Source organism: Poecile atricapillus, chromosome 18 (assembly GCF_030490865.1).
Source record: "Poecile atricapillus isolate bPoeAtr1 chromosome 18, bPoeAtr1.hap1, whole genome shotgun sequence".
Classification (NCBI taxonomy): Eukaryota; Metazoa; Chordata; class Aves; order Passeriformes; family Paridae; genus Poecile; species Poecile atricapillus.
The window spans coordinates 7,814,220-7,835,947 of NC_081266.1; the positions used below are offsets into that span (position 1 = coordinate 7,814,220).

Here is a 21,728-nt window from a genome sequence, read left to right on the forward strand (position 1 = left end):
GGTGCTCAGTTAGAGGAATATCAAGCCTTGAAAATCTTGCTAAGTAACAAAGTTAAAATCTCTTCTGAGTTTTACATAATATTCTATTTCAAGAATGATACTGCTGCCTTAAATACTGATATAGGGTTAAGATACAACACCTCCTGTGAAGTCTGACACAGGGAAAGGTTTTGAGACAATGACAAGATTTGTTAAGTACAACTGTTAAAAAAACCCAACACCAGCTATCTTTAACGAATCACACTTAGTGAAGTGTGAATGGATGTCTTTGTGGCAGCCTTATAAATCACAGTTATCATCTACAGATACTTTATATCAATACTGTATACTTATTATACAGATATTTTTAATCAATACCACCAGCAAGGTCTGAGCTCTAGGCAAACAAATATTAATTATATCAGGAGCAGCATTTTAGCTACCTCATAGCAAGTTTTCCTACAACACATTTACCCAGTGAGAAGCACCCTACCCTGAAAATTCCATTTCTGTGTTGTGCTCTGTAGTAGACTTCAGGTAAGTCTACTTACCTTAAGTCTACTTAAGGATAAATAGCTGTGCTATAGCTGAAACTATATTCTACATGGGCAACTAAATCTCTGCATGCATTGGAAATAAGTCCAGATGATTGCACAGAAAGATGAGATGGTTACAGGTTGGCTCAGAGTCTTCATTGCACAGATTCCTTACCAAAGTTCAATGATCCAAGACGATGCCTTACCAAACAAACCACATGACTTTTATACACCAAATAAGCCATTGACCCAAGACCTACCTGGGTAATGATATAAAATATGGCAATGTCTTGTTTTTAGTTATCTCCTGAAGTTGCTTTACAATGCAAAGAAGCTATTAACAGATAATGACTGTCACATGTTTACCACATTTCTGGGAAAATCATGTTCCCTCAAGAGTGCAATGCCTAAAAATAGTGAAGGAATTAGATGAGTCTTCTGTATGTACTCACTACAGCCTAGAGATTCCTGAAATTTTATGAGAAACAGTATGGATTTTTTTATTATTATTTTTGAGGTCATCACCAAGACATACCACATTCTTTTTTTTTTTTTTTTCATATTTTTTGTAAAGAATAGATGCCATAGACTGATCAAAAGGCATAAGAGTGACTAGAAACATTTTGACTTGCTAAGAAACAAAAGTATTTCTGATGCAAAGACTTGGTCAAGACATTTGCATATGTGAATGTGTTGGTCAAAATAAATAGGAATTAATCTCATAAATGAAGCAACAGAATTAGATGTGCTTAATCTTGAATTTCTCACTGAAAACACTCACTGTGTAGAGAAAGCTCTCCTTTTTATACTGAGTAGATAAAGGTGAAGAAAAGTGTGAAGGATGAGTCCTGGCTTATGGAGTTAGCTGGTTTTCCCCATAATAGCAGAATTTAAAATATCCATAGCCCATGAAGTTGTACTGGAGACCTTCTATTGATCTTTCTCAAGGATCTCATTAAACAGATCCTTTTATTTGGACACCACAGGTTTAACAACCATAGGGAAGCCTTGGCAATCCTGGCCAGAAATGCTTCTGAGACATCACAATGCAGTAATTGATCTTGCAGCTGTGTGGTAAACATTAAAGAGAACTTGTAAAATCACAGTAGTTGCCACTTCACTTTCAGTTAATCACACAGCAATATCTCATTCCAGCTTTGTGACAGGAAACCTGCAAATAATAAAAGATTCCTAACTATCTGATATATCTATCCTGTCAGCAGTGTAAGGCAGTTCAATGCTCTACAATGCAAAATAATTGAGGAACAAACTTTCATCAAAGCATCAATGTGCTTACATTCTTTTCTGTGTTATATTGGATGCCCACATGCTCCTTTCAATTGCTGTCAGATCTCTTGAGAGGAAGAACACAGCAGGGTAAGTAAAACCTTATCTCTTCTAGCATCCTGATATTTTCTAAGTTCATCTACAAATTGCTGCATAAGGCACTTCATTCCTTCACTTTCTATCAGCACATCACCAGGAGTGCTGGTACAACCAGCAGAGATGTCTGGCGCCCGTCACTGATGTCAAATCTAATTTAATGCAGGACCTGACTCAAAGGACCTGTTATTCCAGTGAAGATTAGAGGGAGTTCATGAAGTCTCTTTAGAAGCACCATGATGGCCAAGACTGGGAGCAGAGAATTGTATCAGGTCTGTCGCTTTGGGTGGCAAAACATCTTCTTGGGAAAGAGATGGGACAGGTGAAGCTTAAAAGCAGCCTCAGTTTCTCATGGGATAAAGTTTGTGGGAAAGAAAGAAGTAGTGCAAAAGTCTTCTCCTTCCTCCATATGTAGAGGAGGAATTGTGTGCTGAGATGCCACAGAATACAGGAATTGCAGGGAATTAATAATATCAATATAGTCAGATGGAAGTGTGAATATATGACTGAAGGCAAAGAATTAAAAAACCTTTAGTCCTGAAATTTTCTGGGGTTTGTTTTTCAGATGAAGCAAGTGTTGGGAAAAGCAGAGAGAGGAAGTGTTCAGTGATCCTCCGCTTTTATTTCCTGCGCCTCCATGTGATTTTCACTTAGAATTACAATGGTAGGAGACATCATTGCAAGGTGGTCCAAGGAACCACCTAAGAGTGGGCGTGTTCCTCATTTTAACCTCCTTCCACACACACACAATCATCTCAGTTGACAAAGGTATAGTTCAAGACCTACTTAAAGAAAGAAGCAGAAGATTGACCATATAAAAGAAAATTATTTCGATGGAAGCCTCCAAAACTCCAAAACCTAAAAGGAACCTGTAGTTGTCTAATGTTTCTTTGAAGTGTTTGGAGAAACTATGTGATTTCCCACTTCATGTACACACAAAATAACCATTCAATTCTGATCTTGAAGAACACTGAGGTGGCTTTTTCCCTTTTCTTGCTAATGCTCCATCTTGAAAAAAGTGGACCAACAACTTATATAGGTGACAGCTTTTTTCTTTTTCACACTAACTGAGGATCCTTCCAACAAAGAGCATTTCAAATTCATCATTTGTGGTTCTGTAACATCTCTTTTGCACAGCTTGAGTAAAGCAGTCTGAAGACTAAATTCAGAATTTGGTTTTCTCAAATGACAATGAATTTACCCAGGCCTTGAAAATGCACAAGGTCCCAAGCTTTAAAGATGTGATGTCACTAAACTCCTTTTTTGGCTCTTCAAAAAGATGCCAGCCAAAGTCAAGCTTATAACTGAATTTACAAATTCAGTCATAGCTACATATTTCCATTGCTAAGTAAAGTCCTACTGACTTTTCTTACATGCATGATCAGAAAACCTAGGAGAAACAGAGAAGATCCTCATTTGTGTTCATTCTCAAGATAATAATTTTCTGAATTAAAACTTTTGTAATCAGGTGACGACAGTGGCGTTATTTAGGTAATCCTTACACCTTGCACAGATGGGAAATATGTCTCACAATACTTTAATATGTTAAAAGCTCAGGAGAATTAATCTCAGCTGACAGCATTTCCATACATAGACCCAGCAATCCATTTTCAGGCAAAACTCTACAGAGCTGACTCATGAAAACTCTAAGCTGTGGAAATATGAAGTATGAACTCCCTGTATCACAGTAACCATATGGTAAGGGACATATATCATAGAAATTAATATTTTTAAGTGTGTGATTCAGTGATTCCATTTCACTGATTTTGTGCTTGCTTCAGAGGACATATGATCCTTGCACATCTCCTACACTGAATCCAGCCGTGATTTGAGAAGCTTTACAACAAGCCCTCCTGTTTGATAGAGTTTAGATTTTTTCCTAATTGAAAAAACAGTTTTCAAGGCTTCAAAATTATGTTGGAAACCATGATGCAAAAAAATATATTGCTACAATAAAAAAAAAAAGGGTGGAGAAACATGAACATTAAATATTACAACATTGTCATGGAAATATAAGAGTACGGTAATACTTCAGCACATCTTCTTGCACAGATCACTTCAAAAATATTTTTCCTTGAGAAATCCTTAAAAAATTATTTTAAACACCTTTTGTGTGTTGTTTTTCCTTATGACAGTGCTTCCTTCCCACATTTTCATTTGCATTTTTTTAGCTACTGTAAAAACACAAGGAATAAAATATGGCTATACTGGCAACAGCGAGAAGCTGAAATAAGTATTTTGTATGTGTGCACGTATTTGTGCTACAAAAGACTTGAAAAAAGTTTTTGTCCTTGAAAGAAAATTATGTGCAAAGACTGGAACAAAGGAAATGTATTTGTTTTAGTTTGCAATAAAATTTTCAACACCCATCTAATTGCCTTTTCTGACTTCATGTCCCAGGGGTCTCGGGCCATCCGCTGAGAAACGCTGTCTGAGGGAGAAACACACTGAGAAAGAGAATGGCTTTGCAGTAGCAGAGGACCAAAAAAAACCTCCATCATCACTGTTATTGACAAAAAATGTAGGCTCAGGTTTCCATTTCAATAACATGTTTAAATTTCAGGAATTTCCTTCAATTTAAGCAACAAAAAAATAAATCAGCAAATAACAGATGTATTTCCATGTGTTTTTTTGGTGCAGTTTAAATATTTTTGTTACTACCTGAAGTCTATTTCTGACACAGATGTGATCCATAAATTCAGTCCCAGAGGACTGAAAAAAAAAAATAATGAAGAACCCCACCATCATTTCCATTTCTTTCACAGAGAAAAATGAAAACTTATTACCTCAGGAGAAGGCAGTTCAGTCATATCTACTGCACCACCAATTGGTGTAGTGAGAAGTTTGTCACCTAGAATACTTTTCAAGCAGTCTGCCATTACTTCCTGCTGTTTAGGGCTGCAGTGGTTCTCCAGAGACAGTATAACTGGATAGGCAGATGACTGGAAATATAATTTTAGGATTTTATTATTAATAAATAAAAATATGAATAATTGCTTTTCCAAAATATCTTACAAAAGTCCCCTTGGCCATCTGTATTTACATTCATTTTCAAAAACTTCAGAATATAGATCACTTGTTCCAGGTTAGTAACACAATAAAACACGTAACATTTGTGGAAAAAAGAAAGCACGATTGAAGAAGAAAAAAGAAATGCACCTTCAGAAAGTTAAAACAGAGCTAGACATATATGAAAAAAGGACTGCTTTTCAAATAGTCTATCAAGACTCTGATAGTCTCCCCAAAGCTTGTTCAGAAATTATTTCCTTTACATGAACAAGCTATGGATATTTTTTATTTTTGATAATACCACAAACTTTTCTAGGGACAGTATACACTTTTCTCATCACACTACTCAAGCAAGGGTAATTGAGTAAAAATTAAAGCTAAAAGGTGAAAAAGAGAAAATTAGTAAAAATTAGAGAAGAACTCAAAAGAAATGCATCCATCTAGACTTATAAGTAAATCTCATAAGTTGCCAATAATACTGGTGGATACCAAAAATATAGTCTGAATGAAATCTTTGCTCAGGCAGAGCCTAAATTGTCAATAAGGAAAACACCATTTTATGTTTTTCCTGTCTTTACATTTGTCTCCTGAGCACTTGCTATTGACTTTTAAGAGAAGAAAAGCTCAGCCTGCATGGACAGCTGGTACCAACCATGACCTGTTGTGATTTTATCATCTCATTGGCACTTGGGCTTGAGAACTGAAGTTTGAATTAGAGTTAAGCACAATATGCTGTGTGTTAGCAAGAAGAGGCAAGTTTTATCCAGTGGGTTTTGAAAAACAGTGGAATAAAATCATGTTTTTAATTTCACTTTTAAAATCAGAGATTAATTAAGTTTTATATAGAAAACAGAAAAAAACCGCAGCTTTGATTAACACTGAGAAGGCTATAAATACATATGCATGAAAATCCACATAAATTTATGATCGTGGATGTATATATTCACACACATAATGCTGGCCTGATTCTGAGATTTATCTTAATAGTCATTCAGCACTTCCTTTGAGCAGGAGTTTCACCAGAAGCTTATACAAAAGCCTGAGACGGTGCAAAAACTCTCCAGATTTCAGTGTTTTTCTAGAGATAGGTAAAAGGAACTTTGCTCTGATGGGTCACCTGACCAAAAAACATCAGTAGCTGCTAACATTTATCAGTGTCAACATTCAAAATCAAAAGAGAGGAAATGGAAAACAAAGTCTCAAACTCATCTATTATCTAATATTTTTGTCTATTTTATAAATTCACACAGAGGATACAAGACAGACTCATAGCAGCAGAAGAGTAAGTGACAAAAAAACCTTTAAGGGATATAAAGAAGGAGGAAAACATCAGAAAAAATCTGAACTAGGTCTTCAATATAGATTCAGTCCTTGTTTAAATTATGTCAGGTGAGAATTCCACCTAACAAGCTGAGTGAGATCACCTGAATCCTTTGCACTAAGTTTGGTTTATATTCATTATCAGGAAAAATGATTATGATTCCTTTAACTAGATTTTAAACTACATTAAGAACAAATAGCACAATTGCTCTGCAATTAATTTTTAAAATACCCATTGCTCAGTTGCATTTTTTTACCCTGGAGAATTTACAAGAGCCATGTCCCCACTTAGTTAAAGCCACCATCCCATTCTAACCAACTCATGTATACACACACAGATCTGTACGTACCATAAATGCATACTTGTCAATCACATGAATTACAGAGCGAAATGGAATTTTGCTTGTTAAAGTGTGACCATGATACACAATAGGTTCATTGTTGGTGCCATCCCAGCAGTCAATCTCCAGGCAACGGCATCCTTTTAACAGAGCACTTCAGAAGAACAAGAGAAACAATTTTGCAGCCAAAAGAAAGATAGCAAACTTTTTTATACAAGTTGCTGTGTTTCTAATTACAAGCACAGGGATTAATTACAGAAAAAACACCTCATTTTCACCATAAATAGAAATCCTACAGAATTATATGAGACAGACATACTTTCTGTTTCTGCCTGTTTTAGGTGTGTGTTATTTAATAAACTTTATTAGACCTTTAAAGAATATGGGATTACCTGCATTATCTTCCTTAAAAGGCTAAAAATCAAAGATTTCAATAAAGGAATTTTAGAACAAAGGCAAATTGCCACTTAAAATAAAAGAATAAATATTTTCAATGCTATTTTGTGCTACTATTCCAAACTTGCTTAGAATTTTGAGAATCACTATATTTAAAAATCTATAGTACTTGGAGAATCAGGTTGCACTTGGTCTTTACATAAAACAGTTCCTCTCCCCAGACCACATTTCTAAGAGTGCTAAAGTTTCTGAGACACCCTGACTTTACTGCTTTAATCTGAATATGTTAGTGTCATCCCTTAAATTCTTAGGTTTCTAATATTTGACTTGCAACTAACTGAAACATTTCTTATAAACTGTTTTACTTAATTACCAAGCTGTCTTTTACATCCTGCTTTTCACACATTAACAATATGTCAAATATGCCTTTAGCTGATTTTAGCATTTTCCTCACACATACAGGAGATAAAGAGAGAGGGGGTTATACCTTCTTTGCAATTACTTTCAGCAAGGCAGCATTAACATAATGGAATTTTAAATACTGTTAGAAATTCAGTACTGTTTCTGATGGTTGCAAGTCACTAAAGAACATCAAGAGAGCAACCAAAAAAAAAATTACAAAGTGTTCAGATAGATGATGATTCCTGCTGCTTTCTCTTCATTAAAGTAGTACAAATAATTCTGGACACATCTCCTCCTAATTCTTAATACATCCTGCCCTCTCAGAGTTGCATTTACTACACAATTAATTTCTTTCTTCCCTGTCTTGGCAATAAGGCATCCTGGTCATCATCCTCTTGGAGTCACACACTGCACAGGTTCCTCTCCCTGCTGCCTACTTGAATGCCCATGTTTTGTTGTTTTTGTTGTTTCTAACCTGCCCACACTGCAACATGCACTGAACACAGATATCCTTGACACAGACATACTCCAACACACATCTTCTACATTGAACAGATCACAGCTTGCCCAGGAATTTTACATTTCTTTCAGGGAGTTATTTATTTTTTGCATGGCACGTTGAGATTAAAAACTGATTTAATCGTGTACTGTACAATATACTATAGATTCCATTTGCTGCAAGGTTGATTTTCTGAGATGTAAGTGAAAAAAATAGATTGCTTCCAGACTATGAACAGATGGTTTGGCAAATATATTGAAAAGTGTACACACAAAATAAAATACCACTCTCATTTCAACTTGTATCTTTGATGGCTTTGTCCCTTATTTCCAAGTAGGATTGTATGTGACTTAGCATTAATTAAAAAAAAAAAAAAAAAGCCAAAGAAAGTTTAAAATATTAAAAATTATGTCTATATACCTGGTATAGCCCCATAAGTGACTGGGTCCCATTAGCTGGTCAGCTATCAAGTAGGTGTTGTGAGAAGATGAAATAAAATAGTCACATAATGGCTGGTTCATATCTTGATAGACGGTCTTGTGCTGGCTTTTAAATATTGAACATTCGTCTGAGTTCATGTATCTTATAAATCCTTCAAATGACAACTGCCTTTTCTTCCTCACTGAACAAAAACAAAAGGAAAAAAAAATAAATCTCTGTTGTGAAGCCACTCTGATGCACTTTCTGAAATTTTTAATAGCCAATTCTGAACACTGCTAAAGGTTATACAGCACAAAGCTTTCCTGCAATTTTAAAATTCATACCAAATGTATAAACAACACAAACATCAGATACGTGTGACTCTGGAGCTGAATTGCTGTGGTTCAAACTTCTGAGAGGAAAAAAATGTGTTTTGACACTTTTATTCTTCTATGGACAGCACTAAGAAGAATTTTCAGTAGTCCTAATTAAATATAAATAAAATATTTGTCATTTACTTTGGAAAGTAACATGCCAGACAACGTGTTAAGGGAATCTTCTCTTTTAAAAGAACCAGGATTGTTCTCTAAAAAGTCAGAAATTCTCAATATAATCTTGCAGAAACTATGACTTCTAGCACCAAATGTCTTTGCCAGGGGTGGAAAATTCCAAATAAATATTGATCAAATCATGTTTAGAAATATTTGAAATAAAAATAGCATTGTAACCAAAGAAATAACTGTCTACACAGATGAATTGCAAATCAAGCCTATTACACTACTATATTTATAACAAAATGAACTAATTGAGTCCATACCAGTGATAGTCATCCCATTTGTTTTGGTTTTGACTGATTTAATGGCAAACAGAGCCATTACACTGCCAGCTACTGCTCTCAATGTCATGTTTGTAATGCAGTCATTTTACAAATGATATAATCTCAACAGTTAGATTTGCTTCAAAATATAGTTTGAATTAGTGAGGGATTTTGCTCAGTTCTTACTCTAAAATAATTTTATTGTCACCGTTAGGCTAGTAGTTAACAATAAGTAAATAATCCAAGATTATTTTATGTTAATAATAGTTTAGAAGTCGATGTATACAAACTTGGGGACTGGAAATACCAGTAGGAAAACCCCCTTTTCTGCCCTGGTAATTCTTACTGCAGCTATAAGAATCAGAATGTACAAGTTAGAATTGCAATTATCCATCTTTGGTGTGTGACAGACTGGAAGTTTTACACCTGGATGAGAATTTACAGAAAATAATTGTTTCTCAATTACACAGGTCTTTGAACTAGAAAACTTGCAATCTTACAATGATAAAGAAAAACAGAAGGGCATCCAGACATCAAACATACATTCACCCAACAACTTATTCCTAACAGAAGTCTTTCTGAACTTATTCTTCCAGTCTTCCATTGATGAAGAATCCACAGACAACCCAATAAAACCATTTCAACAGCTAAATAAATTTGTTAGGAAATTTTTCATAATTAGGAAACAGAAATTTACCCTGAAACTTCCTTGCTGTCCAAAATATTTGTTCTGTTTGGTATTATTCCTCTCCTCTTTTTTCACACTTTTTCTCTTATGAACACTGCTTTGGCACTTCCCACTTTCCACTCCTTTCTTCAAAAAAAAATCCAATCCAGGGCATTTTCTGTTTCAGATTTCTGATAATTTTCGTTTTTCTGCTATCCATCTGTATTGTTAATCTTTCATAGGAGAAAACAGGATACTATTTCTTCATGGAATGTCCTGACAAACTGCAACTCACTTTTACCGTCTTAGAAGGGTTTACGTATTTATTATTTTCTCCTTTTTTTTTTCTAGTCACTGACAGTGACTAGTTCTTTAGATGTTCCCTTTCTAAAACAAATATTACATTTGATCTTTTCCAGTCTTTCAATTCATCATTCATTTCCCCCCTGTTTTCAAAAGTAACCTTTGACTTGTATTAGTCAAGCTTGTTACAATTTTCTAAGAACTTGGATTTGTCAACCTGTCTTCACTGACCTGATTACATCATTTAAGAAGGTCCTACCCTGTTCCATCCATATTTTTGACTATCTTACTCAGATTAATAATATTAATAATATTACAGAACCGACTGTACTTATTGCATCGGGAATTTCTTTGGTCTTCTTTTAGCTGAGAGATTTGCAGGATGACTTCTTGCAGCCTTGATGACTCTTGAAAAGTGAATCCTATAGATTTATCCACATGCACGTGGTATATTGTTCTATACTTGTAACAACTGGATTAAATTTCTACTGTCTGGATCTTTAAAAAACATTTTGAATTTTTTCACATTACTCAAAACAGAATACACTCATCCTGTATGTTTTGCCTCTAATGAATTACATGAGCTGTCTGGATTTCATTTTGGATTATTTTATTTTTCATGGTCTATAGATTTCTCTGAGCAATTACAAGTAGAGCTAGTAACTATTTGTGTGTGTGTGTGTGTACATCTTTTATGTTCTACCTTTTCTGCATTTATTTATTAAATTAGTGAAAAAATACTGGCTTTTCAGTCTTGCTTTTTTTCTGAATTATTTATGATGTTTTCCTGGCTGTTCTTGTCATCGACAAAAGTTAACTGCAATATTCTCAAGAGAAATTAATGTTCAAGCAAATATGCTAATGACCATAATCCCCAAAAAATGAACATCTAACATTGTTTTGTTAGTCAAGATGTAAGCTCATAGACTTCAGTAAAACATTCAGCTCATGTCTCCAATCAACAGACTAAAAATCTTTGTATTTTTACAGAGCTTACATTTCTGAGGAATAGCCCAGCCATGCTATTTTCTGACCACTTACAGACATTTTCTGCTTCTACATTAAAGGAAATGGGAATTCATCTCCATAACTATTCCACAGTGAAAAGACTTTCATCAAGACCTTACATTCCTCCCCTGGAGGAACCTCAGTCTTTTTCTCCATTAGGACCTTTTAGCAGTAGTTAGTGTGCACACACATATCCATTTGTTGTAGAAAGGGAAGGCAAGAAAAGATTTCTGCCTTCTCCTTGCCTCTTTTTGTTCACAAAGTTCAATGATTTCTTTTGTCTTGCCCTCCTCTTTTGGATAGTGTACAATTCATTTTATTAACAATATTCCTTTATATTGTTTGGGGTTTTTTAAAATCTGATTTAAGATAAAATTATTTTTCTCATTCCTCCTGTTAGGGTAAACTCCAGCTCTGCCATATATACAAATACTGTCATATCAGAGAGGAATTATGGATATTTGAACCTGGGTATTTGAAAAACTTGGATTACATTATACATTATTTTCAGAGTTTATTACATTCCATTTTTCTTATTTACCTTGGAATTTCTTTGAAAATGTTTCTCTTCAGAAAGAAAAAAATGGAAAACTATCACAAGATGTTTGTTGCCCTGAAGGCCTTTAGAGTACCCACAATGAGGCAGACAAAACAAGCAAGAAATCACTCTGCACTGGCCAGAGCCTCCTGCAAGACCCATTTCCTCCTGAAGGGACTGAGTACAACCTGCAGCCCTGCCAGGGTCTGGGAGAGGTGTCTGGACTGAAATAGAGACTCAGGAGTGGGGAGGAGAAGAGCCTGAACGGAATGTGAGACTAGGAAATGTGGAGAGAGAGATGTTTCCCATGTTTTTAAATGTATGTGAGTGCTCTTTGCTTCCAGAGAGCTAAATGAGTAATTAAATGTCTATGGTACTTGGGACAGAGAGAGTGGAGTGGGTACAGATACATTTGCTGGGAATTTTAGGGGTGAACTCATGAGAAATACTTGCAATCACAGACAAGGGTTTTACTCTGCTATAATGGAAGGAGGAATCTTTCAGTCATTAAAAGGCAGAAACATCATCAGATGGAATTTCATACTATGAAATTTGACTACATCAGTATGAAACATTCATGCTCTAAGGGAACAGTAAAGAGAGAAGTATTTCCTTGACTAAAGTTATAATACACTTAATTCTTTTCTAGTCTCAGTTTATATTCTAGGGAGGCTTTTTCTCCCTTACCCACACTTACAGCTGGTGCATGCTGGAATAAAGTATCTATCTGAACAGCAGTTCAGTTTTCTAAGGGTTTATATCTCATAATCACCTTGTCTTGATTTTTTTCCCTGAGACTAGACCTTTACACATCTTTTCATAATCTGATATATTGTGTCTCTCAAATCCAGCCACAGCCATTGTCTTAGTTGAGATTTTTAAGCCATCTTTCTTACTTCACATGATTTTTTATGAAATCTGTGGGAGTTTGGCAGAGATGTCTCCTTTATTAAGTTTGATTTACCTTGGCCAATGGGATCAAATGCTCTCTTCTGCAAATTTGTGCTCTACATTCAGCTCTGTCTCACATACATCAAAAATCCAAAAAAAACCTTCACGACTGTGTGCACTAGGAATAAACTGCGAATGTTTTTTTTTTGCTTCACAAATACATTCTGGATTACTCAAAGTCCTTGTCTGACAGATGCACCAGGCTTATATTGTTATTTACAAAGCAAGCTGTTTTTTTTAAGACAGGATTGCATTTTTGCCCTGTTTTTGTATTGCCTAGCAGGAAAATAGGCAGGAATAGAGTCCTTGAATGGCTCTACATTGTAAATAATACTGGGATGCACTTTCTTATCCTCACTGTGCCTCTAATCCTATCCATGTAAATGAGCAGAATTTTTTTTAAAAAAGACATATATACCAAGCTTAAAAAAAAATTATTTAGTTAGCATGTTTTCTTTAATCTCATTTAATGAGTTGAGTCTTCTATTCAAAGCTAATAGTAAAACGGGAAGATAATGGAATGTTTGGGAAGAATAAAACTCTCATTGGGGTGCTAGTAAGACACAACTGTCAGGTGTGAATCACATATTTTGTGATCAATTCCATAGAAATGGCTCTTTCTACCAAAAATGCAAGGTTTTAGCGCACACGTGAAAAAACCTGTTAGTGTAGTATTTTGACATTGGGCATCTAAATTGTATAACAAGAATGAAAGATTAGTTTATTCCATACTGTCCTGAGCTAGCTACAGTACCTACAGAGAATAAATTCAAAGTTATCTGGCTCAATAGCTTTGAAAATCTCTCTGCAGAAATGTTAGGGATGCACTGGATGCTATAAATGGATTTATTTAAATTAGATGTCAAATGTAGTCATTGTTTTCATCCTAATCTTGACATAGCAGTGCTATCACATTTATGAGAGAATGGTCATTACTATTAGCAAACCTGTCAATCAAATGTCAAAGCCTGGCCTTTTCCCTTTTTGTAAGACACAGGGAGGGCAAGGGTGACAGATGAGTCCAACAGATCATCCTGATGAATAATGTTCTGTAGCAAATTCAGAACGACACTTACACAAAATGGTCTATCACAATACCATATGAATCATCTCTCATGTCAATCATAACTGGAACTTTTCAATAAATATGTTTGAGTGGGAGTATGAATTCACTCAAAGGAGCAAGAACAATACAGAGGTTATTTTGTTCAGCGAGATTATTTCCAATAACAAGACAAACAAATTTATCACAGGTGAAGAAACAAACAAGAATTTGTCTCAGCATCTGAAATTTCAACCAGACATTAAATTAAACCTATAGAAACTTCAGTTGATATTTATAAAGGTGTTTTCTAATGGACTGAAGATTATTCATTGTTTAACTGTGCTATAGATTTGAACTTTCCCATCAAAACAGGTGACACAAAATAAAAGGAACCTTTTAAGCTGGTAATTTGAACAATTAGTAAACATTAGCTCCTCTGAAAGAGCAGAATATGTTTAATAAAATACAGTTAAATTTGAAAGGCAGCCTTAAAGAGTAAAGGCATAAGGAGTCACATGTTTTTATTACTGGACAGTAAGTGCCTCTAAATGAAACACCCAATGTTCTTCTGTTTCTCATTGAAAAAGTGGCATTTTCCATTTTCTTCTTCCACCACAGGTCACCATAGAAAATCCAGTGCTATTATCCCAGAAGAAATATTTTCCCCTTGGGTTTGTTTTTCTTAACCACTTATCAATTCCACCCGTTTTCAACGACTGGGAACCAAGGAAACGAAAGAATTGAACATATTCCACTGAATAAAGTAACAGCTTGCAGCAAAATGCAGTTCTATCCTTTTCCTAGCTGTAAATTTTGCCACAAGTTGAAATCAGTGACGCTCAGCAGAAGTGTTACACCCCAACTTGAGGCACCTTTAAATAGGTGAAGAACATGTTACAGATTTATGAAGCCCTCCTCATCTCAGCATTCTAGTGATTCACAAAAGGTGACCAGGCACCTACAAAAATTTTCCACAGTGCCCCTGCAAGGAAGTCAGAAGGACATAAAAGTCTTGTCTGAGGCCTTGAATTTTCACTAAGTGACTCAAGGGAGAGAAGACAGTGTAACGAGCAGAGAAGAAAAATGGCAGATATGGACTTTAAGAAAAACAAATTGAAAATGGTTTGTAATGTGCTGAAGAACAGAATTTGTAGAAGGACTAGAAATAAAAAGATAAAGAAATGACAGAAAAAAGAACAGAGCAGAGAAAGGAGGGCACCATAAAAAGAAATTAAAACACAGGAAGAAAACATAATAAATAGATGAAAAGACATGCTTTTAAAGAAATAAATATATGAGGTTTAGGACAACACAGTCATTGAGAGAAGCACGAGAAATAAGAGCTAGATATCAAATAGTTAAACTGTACATACCTTCATCAATGGGTTCATACTTCATAATAATTTCTAAGGCAGTTGTTTCATTAGCTTCAGTTTGAAATTGTTCTTTTATAAGAAATTTAAGGAGCTGGCTGTCAGGTAGAATTTTGCCATCTGTCGAGTAAGCCTTGAATAGTTCTTCAAATTCAGGCCTGTGTACAAGAGCTCGATAAATTGCTCTGAAGTCGTCCATGCTAATAATATTTCCTGACTGTTTGTCAATAGTTTTCTGAGGGAAAAAAGCAAGCAAAATTTATTAAAAAAAAAAAAAAGAAATTAATGAAACAACATGCAATTATACAAATTATGCACCAAACACTCTTTTATAACTGACCATAAGAGTGAGCATCATAGAAGAATCCTCAGGCAACAGTGACTACAATCAGATTACACTCCTCAACTTTTAGATGACACTTTGTGTGCTACAAATATTTTATGTAAAGTAAAATGGACCATATGACACAATTAGCATCTAAATAAGTGCAATAAATTTAGATTTAATGCATTTTTAATATTCAAACACATTGATGAAAATCTTTTAAATGCTATGCATTAAAATAAATGTGCAGCATAAAACTTATCAAGTGGAAAATATATTTAGTATAATACCTCTCCAACAGCTATTTACACCATATTGTAAATACTGTCAGTCAAATTTGCACACAAAATCAGCAACCAGTAATCTTAAAAATGAAATAAGGATGACCAAATTACCAAGAAATACAACCCTTTCAACACTTCAATAAACGAAGTTTATTGTTTCACAACAAAACAATATTCAAGTTTGAAGACAAGATATTTTGTAAGAACCTATGACACCATGTTCTAATCTTAACAAGCCAGAATGTTGAACTTAGATTAATTATTCACACTTTCAGAATTCTTGAATTGTAAGCTTGTTTTCATACAGCTTACAGAATGTTAGCATAGTAATTAATTTCTGTGTTTCAGTATAAAAGTCACTAGAAAAGTTAAAAGGCCACAAAAGAATTTGAGAAGAATAATGCTTTTTTACCATTTCTGCTTTTTACATTTTTCACAGGTTTAACAATTCTGTTTTTCCTTTAAAATTTTCTACTTAAAATAAGTAACTGCATATATATATAAATAAGCATAGAAATAAATATATGTCTTGCATATATATAAACATAATATATAAAAATATAAATATAATATATATAATATATAAATATAAATTGCATTTCTATATAAATATAAATATAAATATAAATATAAATATAAATATAAATATAAATATAAATATAAATATAAATATAAATATAAATTTATTAAAACATTAATATAATATAATATAATATAATATAATATAATATAATATAATATAATATAATATAATATAACCATAATAAGATATAATATGTAATACGTATATTAAGATATAATAGCATATATATAATAATATATAACATATATTCTATTATATAAACTATATACTATATACTATGTATATTAATATTATTTATTAATATATAATATAAAATATAGTATATGCTATATGCTGTATATTGTATATATGTTATATATTAGTTAATTATGTACTGATTAATTAATTAATATCAATATAGAAATATAAATGTTTCTAACATTTTAGCCTGATTTTTGCTTAAAACCTGCCAAATCAAGAGAAATCTTCTGACAAAATTGCTCACAAAAACCACAAATGGCAATCCACTGCCTCAGTGCTTATGACTGTAAACTGATGAAAATTCTCAGTTGTTGGCTCCTTAAACTGAGATGCCAAAGACACCACGTTCCAGCATCCAAACATCCAAACATGGCCCTTACTATGGCTGCTTTGGCTTCCACAGAAATGTCTAGAAGCAGGAAATTGCTTACTTGAGCTCTGGCTGCTCTTTGATCAACAGATTGGATTACTGCTAAATTAGATTGGTTTTGAAGCCATACCATGAAAGCCAAAAGTTTAAAGATCTGGTGCCAGTTCCTTCCTATGCAGTAAAGTTCTTTCTGCACTTCTGAATAAGTACAATAGGAGTAAAAATATATTAAATAACTGAAACGAGTACAAAATTAAATTTCATGAGGAGTTCTAGTGAAAAAATCTTACAAATGAGTACTTCAGTGTTTGCTTTGAGTTTGCAAAAGAGAATAATAATGATCATTATTAACAGAAATCACCAGCAAGAAAATATTTCTGTACAAATGCTAATTATACACATTTCATTACTGCTGAGAAATTCCCCATCTAAGGTTGATTTCTTCCATCCAATTTTTAATGTTCTTAACAGTGCTGCAAATTTGCTTATAACCATTAAGCAGGAAAAGAAAATACCAACTTCTTTTGAAAATAAACAGTCTATCAGGACTTGGAGGATGTTCACTTAGTTACTGGCACAAAGAGAAGCTGGACAAAAAAGTAAAGTTTCTATTTTAGCTGCCTCCTGGTGAAATACAGGCAATAATACTACACAAAAGAACTCTTCAAATTAAAGTGATAAAAATCATGTCACTATAAAAAGATATTGTAAATTTTTGGGGTAGATTTTTATCATTCCTATTTTTATTAATGCACATCAAATTTTTGCTGTTCAGAAAAAGAAGAGACAAAGTCTTGAGAGAAATTAGATGAAAATTTATTATTCCTTAAAACCTTAATGTTCATAATTCTGATACTGCTCAAAAGAGTATTACAGTAAAATAAGCTCAAAGAGAACAGAGAAGAAAAAAGCTGATTATTCCTTAAAATTAGCTTTCTATAAAATGTATTTTGCTATGTAGAACCATTAGATTAACTGCTGATGTGCAGTTAATTACAAAGATGTCAGTAACATCCAGAATGCTTTGGATTTTTACATATTGTTTCGCTGATGAAATATTTGAACCCCCCAAACTACTGAACCCCTGTAAATCTTTCTCAAATAGCATAGGGCACCTAACAGTACTGCTATAAATAACTAGATCAGGCTATTGGGTATAATATGTTGTTAAATACAACTAGATCAGACTTCTTCTTTGCAGGTCACTTCCCTCAAATCTCCTTTTCTCTTCCCACAGCTGACCATCTCTCACATTCCTGCCAGAAACTAAAGTAGGGGGAAGATAGAGGAAACAACGAGAAATATCTTTAAGTTCTCAAGAGATCCTCTAGCTTTGAAACTTTCTCCATGCAGTGAAAAGTTCAAAAAACCACAGGAAGCCTCTTCAGCCAGGGTTGAGCTCATGCTGCTGGTTCTACCTTGGCTTGAGAAGGCAAACAATGAGAGAGGAAGACAGGGTGAGGAAAGCTTAGTGCCTTCCTTCTTATGACCTTTCTGACTTGCCATAGTTAATTGTCTCTGCCAAATCAGGACAAAATTTGCCAGCTGGTTGCAACATTCTCCAAAGAATCATATCTATAAAGGTGAAAGTAAGTAAATATACATGTATTTATATAAATATATATATATATTTATATATATATACACACTTGTTTTCATTCCCTTAGGGAAAAAGCATTACCAGACAGATGGGGTTTTTTGGGGGGGAAATGATGTAAAGGGAAAATCTTAGATATTTTGAGTCATTACATGAAGAAAATATGTATCCAGTACTCATTTGTTAGTATTTGCTCACTGAGACAAGATCTGCTTGGCAGTAGTTTGCTTGCCTACACTAAATGAACTTAAGTCCAGCTTCTAGCTGTATCATGTCATCTTCACAGAAATATCTTTAAAACTGCCACCTCTCAAGGCCAAATCCATTCCCAGGGAGTTAGAGAGCGATTCCCATCCATTCAGGCACACCTCTTAAATATTACAGGAGAGGTATAGTGGAGAAAGGAATGAATGTGTGCTGGATCTAAAGCCTGGACAGCTCAGAGAAATCCCAATTGTCCTCCTGGAAAGAGGATTTTGAGAAGATTGCTCTCATGGCTCTGTCCAGAATCAGACAGACATGTCTGGGCTCATTAGCTTGACCAGAGAAGCTGAATAGGATGAAACCAGAATGCTTTAACTTTTCTCAAGCGCAGACATGTTACAAAAAAACACCTGGGAATCCAAACCAACATATTTTCCATCTTACACTAATTTGTTGTGGAGAAAAGACAGAGTTATGTGGGTGTCAGTCTCTCCGAGTAACAAGCAGTAGGACAAGCAGGAGTGGACTCAAGTTGTGCCAGGCTATTAGGAAAAATTTCTTCACTGAAAGTGTTGTCAAGCATTGGAACAGGCTGTCCAGGGAAGTGTCTGCGTCACCATTCCTTGAAAGTACTTAAATGCTTGCAGATGTGGTGCTTAGGGACAAGTTGCAGAGGTGGACTTTTCAATGTATTAATGGTTGGACTCAGTGATCTTAGAGATACCTTCCAATCTAAAGGCTCATGATTCAAATTCAAACCCTGGGTTATCTATTTTACACAGACATGAAAGACCTGGAGGAGGAAAATTCTTTGCTGATTTTGCACACCACACTAGCTTGAAATACATTTCCCAAAAAATTAACTTGAAAAAAATCAGCAAACATATGATGTGTGTAACTGAACTTCTAAACCATTCATTGCTTAATGTACATACACCTTACCTTGAAAATATGTTTTAAATGGTCTTCATCAAATTTTATTTGCATTTTTTCAAGCAGCCTCCTGCAGCCCTCTAAATCAACATTCCCATTCATGAAATCATTCTGAATTGTATTCCAAAACCACGTATGAGACGTCAGGTTAAGGAAGATTCTGGCCAATTAAATTGCCTTTTAATGGAGGGGATGAGGGGGAAAAGTTTAATTTCATTAAACCTAAGAAGATTGTGCTTCCCTTTCTTCATACTCTAGAACATCCTTGCATTCTGCCCTCTGAGAATGCAGCAGGCCCCAAGGTGTGCAGGAAGAGATTTCTGCTCTGTCCTCAAAGTCCCAGAGAGCAGTGACAGAAGGGCCGAAGGGAGGGTGTGATCAAGGGGTGGTCAGGGTGCAAAAAGGGCTGCAGTGAGAGGAGGGAAACGTGGGGAAGCCGAGGGGATTCAGCAGGCTCAGGGAATGGTGGGGAGTGCCAAGAAACACCAGGGAACGAGTGCTCCCAGCACTGTGCCCACCCAAACATTATCAACCGGCCCTGGCTGACAGGACTGGCTGCCCCAGGCCCTCCAGGGCATCCCCTGTGTGCCCAGGCCTGAGGGGAAAGGGCCATGTCAGGGGCATCCCAATGGCAGCTGTCACAGGGCAGGGAGAGCAGAGGAAGAGGAGAAGGTAGAAGAAGAAAAGGATATCTGTTCTCATCCATGGTGGCTGTGCACCGCCTGCTCCAGGCCCCTCACTGCAGTGGCATAGCCGAGATCTCACTTGGGCTCACAGTGGGCTCCTCATGCCACTGTGACCTGACAGAATGGCATGGAATGTTCACTCCCCCATCCTTCCAGTGTCGCTCCAGTGTTGCTCTGGTGATGTCACAAACTGCAGGCGCCCAGCACAGGCCCCTTCCTGCCCCCGCTCCACCACCCTGCCACCATCCTGTGCCTTTTCCTTCCAGCACAAAGTGTCCCCAGGCCCTGCCCCTGTCTCCCACCCATTGCTCCACCACCCTGCCACCATCCTGTGCCTTTTCCTTCCAGCACAAAGTGTCCCCAGGCCCTGCCCCTGTCTCCCACCCATTGCTCCACCACCCTGCCACCATCCTGTGCCTTTTCCTTCCAGCACAAAGCGTCTCCAGGCCCTGCCCCTGTCTCCCACCCTTAGGATATCCCACACCCACAGCACGTCTGCTGGCAGGAGCTGTGTGGGGCAGAGCAGGCCTTTTGCAGCCAGCCGTGCCAATGTCCTCCAGGGGAGCTTGGCCAGCTTGGCCGAGGTCTCTCTGTCCCGGTCCGAGGTGACAAGCTGGTGAGGCAGAGGCTGCCAGCACAACATCTTCCCCCAGATAACCAGGAGCACTGTGCTACCAACCCACTGCAGAGACCTGGGGGGAAATCCCTTCTTTGGGCCTTGGGGAACCAGCTGGCTTCACGGCACAGGGTGATGGTGGATGTTGAGAGTTGTGGGATGCCACCCCAAAGTGCTGGGAGGCCACCCAAGCTCCCACTTTCCTGCTGGGAACTTCTCTGTCCTCAAAACCAGCCTGGGCAAGAGCAGCTGTCCATGTCCTGCTTTGAGGCACACCAGTATCAGCCTTCAAATCACTGGGACAGCCCTTGGAAATCAGGCTGGACTTACACCCTGACTCCATTTCCCACTCGTTTTACAGGAATTCTTCCCCAGGCAAACTGCTTCGAAGTTGCCAGCTTCCGTGTAGCTGTCAGCAAGCCTGAGTGAGACTCGAAATGTGACAGACCAAAGGCAGTTTGCCACAGATTTTATGCTGAAGTGCCTCAATGCTTACTGAAATACCAGCTTTGATACAATGGCCTAAATAAAAAATGGGGGAAAAAAGACAAAATGGAGTTATTTAATTGATTTATTTCTGGATCACTCAGGAGAGTACAGAGTCTTCCATCAGTCAACCACCACTTTAAAAATAATTCAGGTCTGCAGTGACTGGAAATAATTTGTTTGGGTTTTTTTTTTTCACTTTCTTCATGTACTTTTTAAGTACTTTACCAGGAATAGTCAAAATGTCAAAGGCAGCAGAGTGCTCCAGCTGAGATAGCAAGCAAATTCTTACTTTCCTTCGCAGTTTTAACCAAAATTATATTCATTTTTGTAATTTCACACCAAATGAAGCATTGATTATAAGGAATCTAGTAAGGAAGATCAGCAAAGACATTGGGACATTATATCTAGATTTTT

At 36.0% G+C, this 21,728-nt stretch overlaps 1 protein-coding gene across 1 annotated transcript in view; it reads right to left on the reverse strand.

Annotated features, from left to right (window-relative positions):
* LOC131586067 (1-phosphatidylinositol 4,5-bisphosphate phosphodiesterase zeta-1-like) overlaps positions 1-20,852 on the reverse strand; it is a 46,233-nt gene extending 25,381 nt beyond the window's left edge. Inside the window, exons 1-6 of the mRNA XM_058852804.1 lie at positions 20,698-20,852; positions 19,533-19,683; positions 14,988-15,222; positions 8,286-8,487; positions 6,578-6,722; positions 4,685-4,840 (exon numbers count right to left, since the gene is read on the reverse strand). Coding sequence (XP_058708787.1) covers positions 4,685-4,840; positions 6,578-6,722; positions 8,286-8,487; positions 14,988-15,222; positions 19,533-19,683; positions 20,698-20,852 — 1,044 coding nt within the window. The remainder of the gene's footprint in view (positions 1-4,684; positions 4,841-6,577; positions 6,723-8,285; positions 8,488-14,987; positions 15,223-19,532; positions 19,684-20,697) is intronic.
* Between the last annotated feature and the right edge of the window lie 876 nt (positions 20,853-21,728).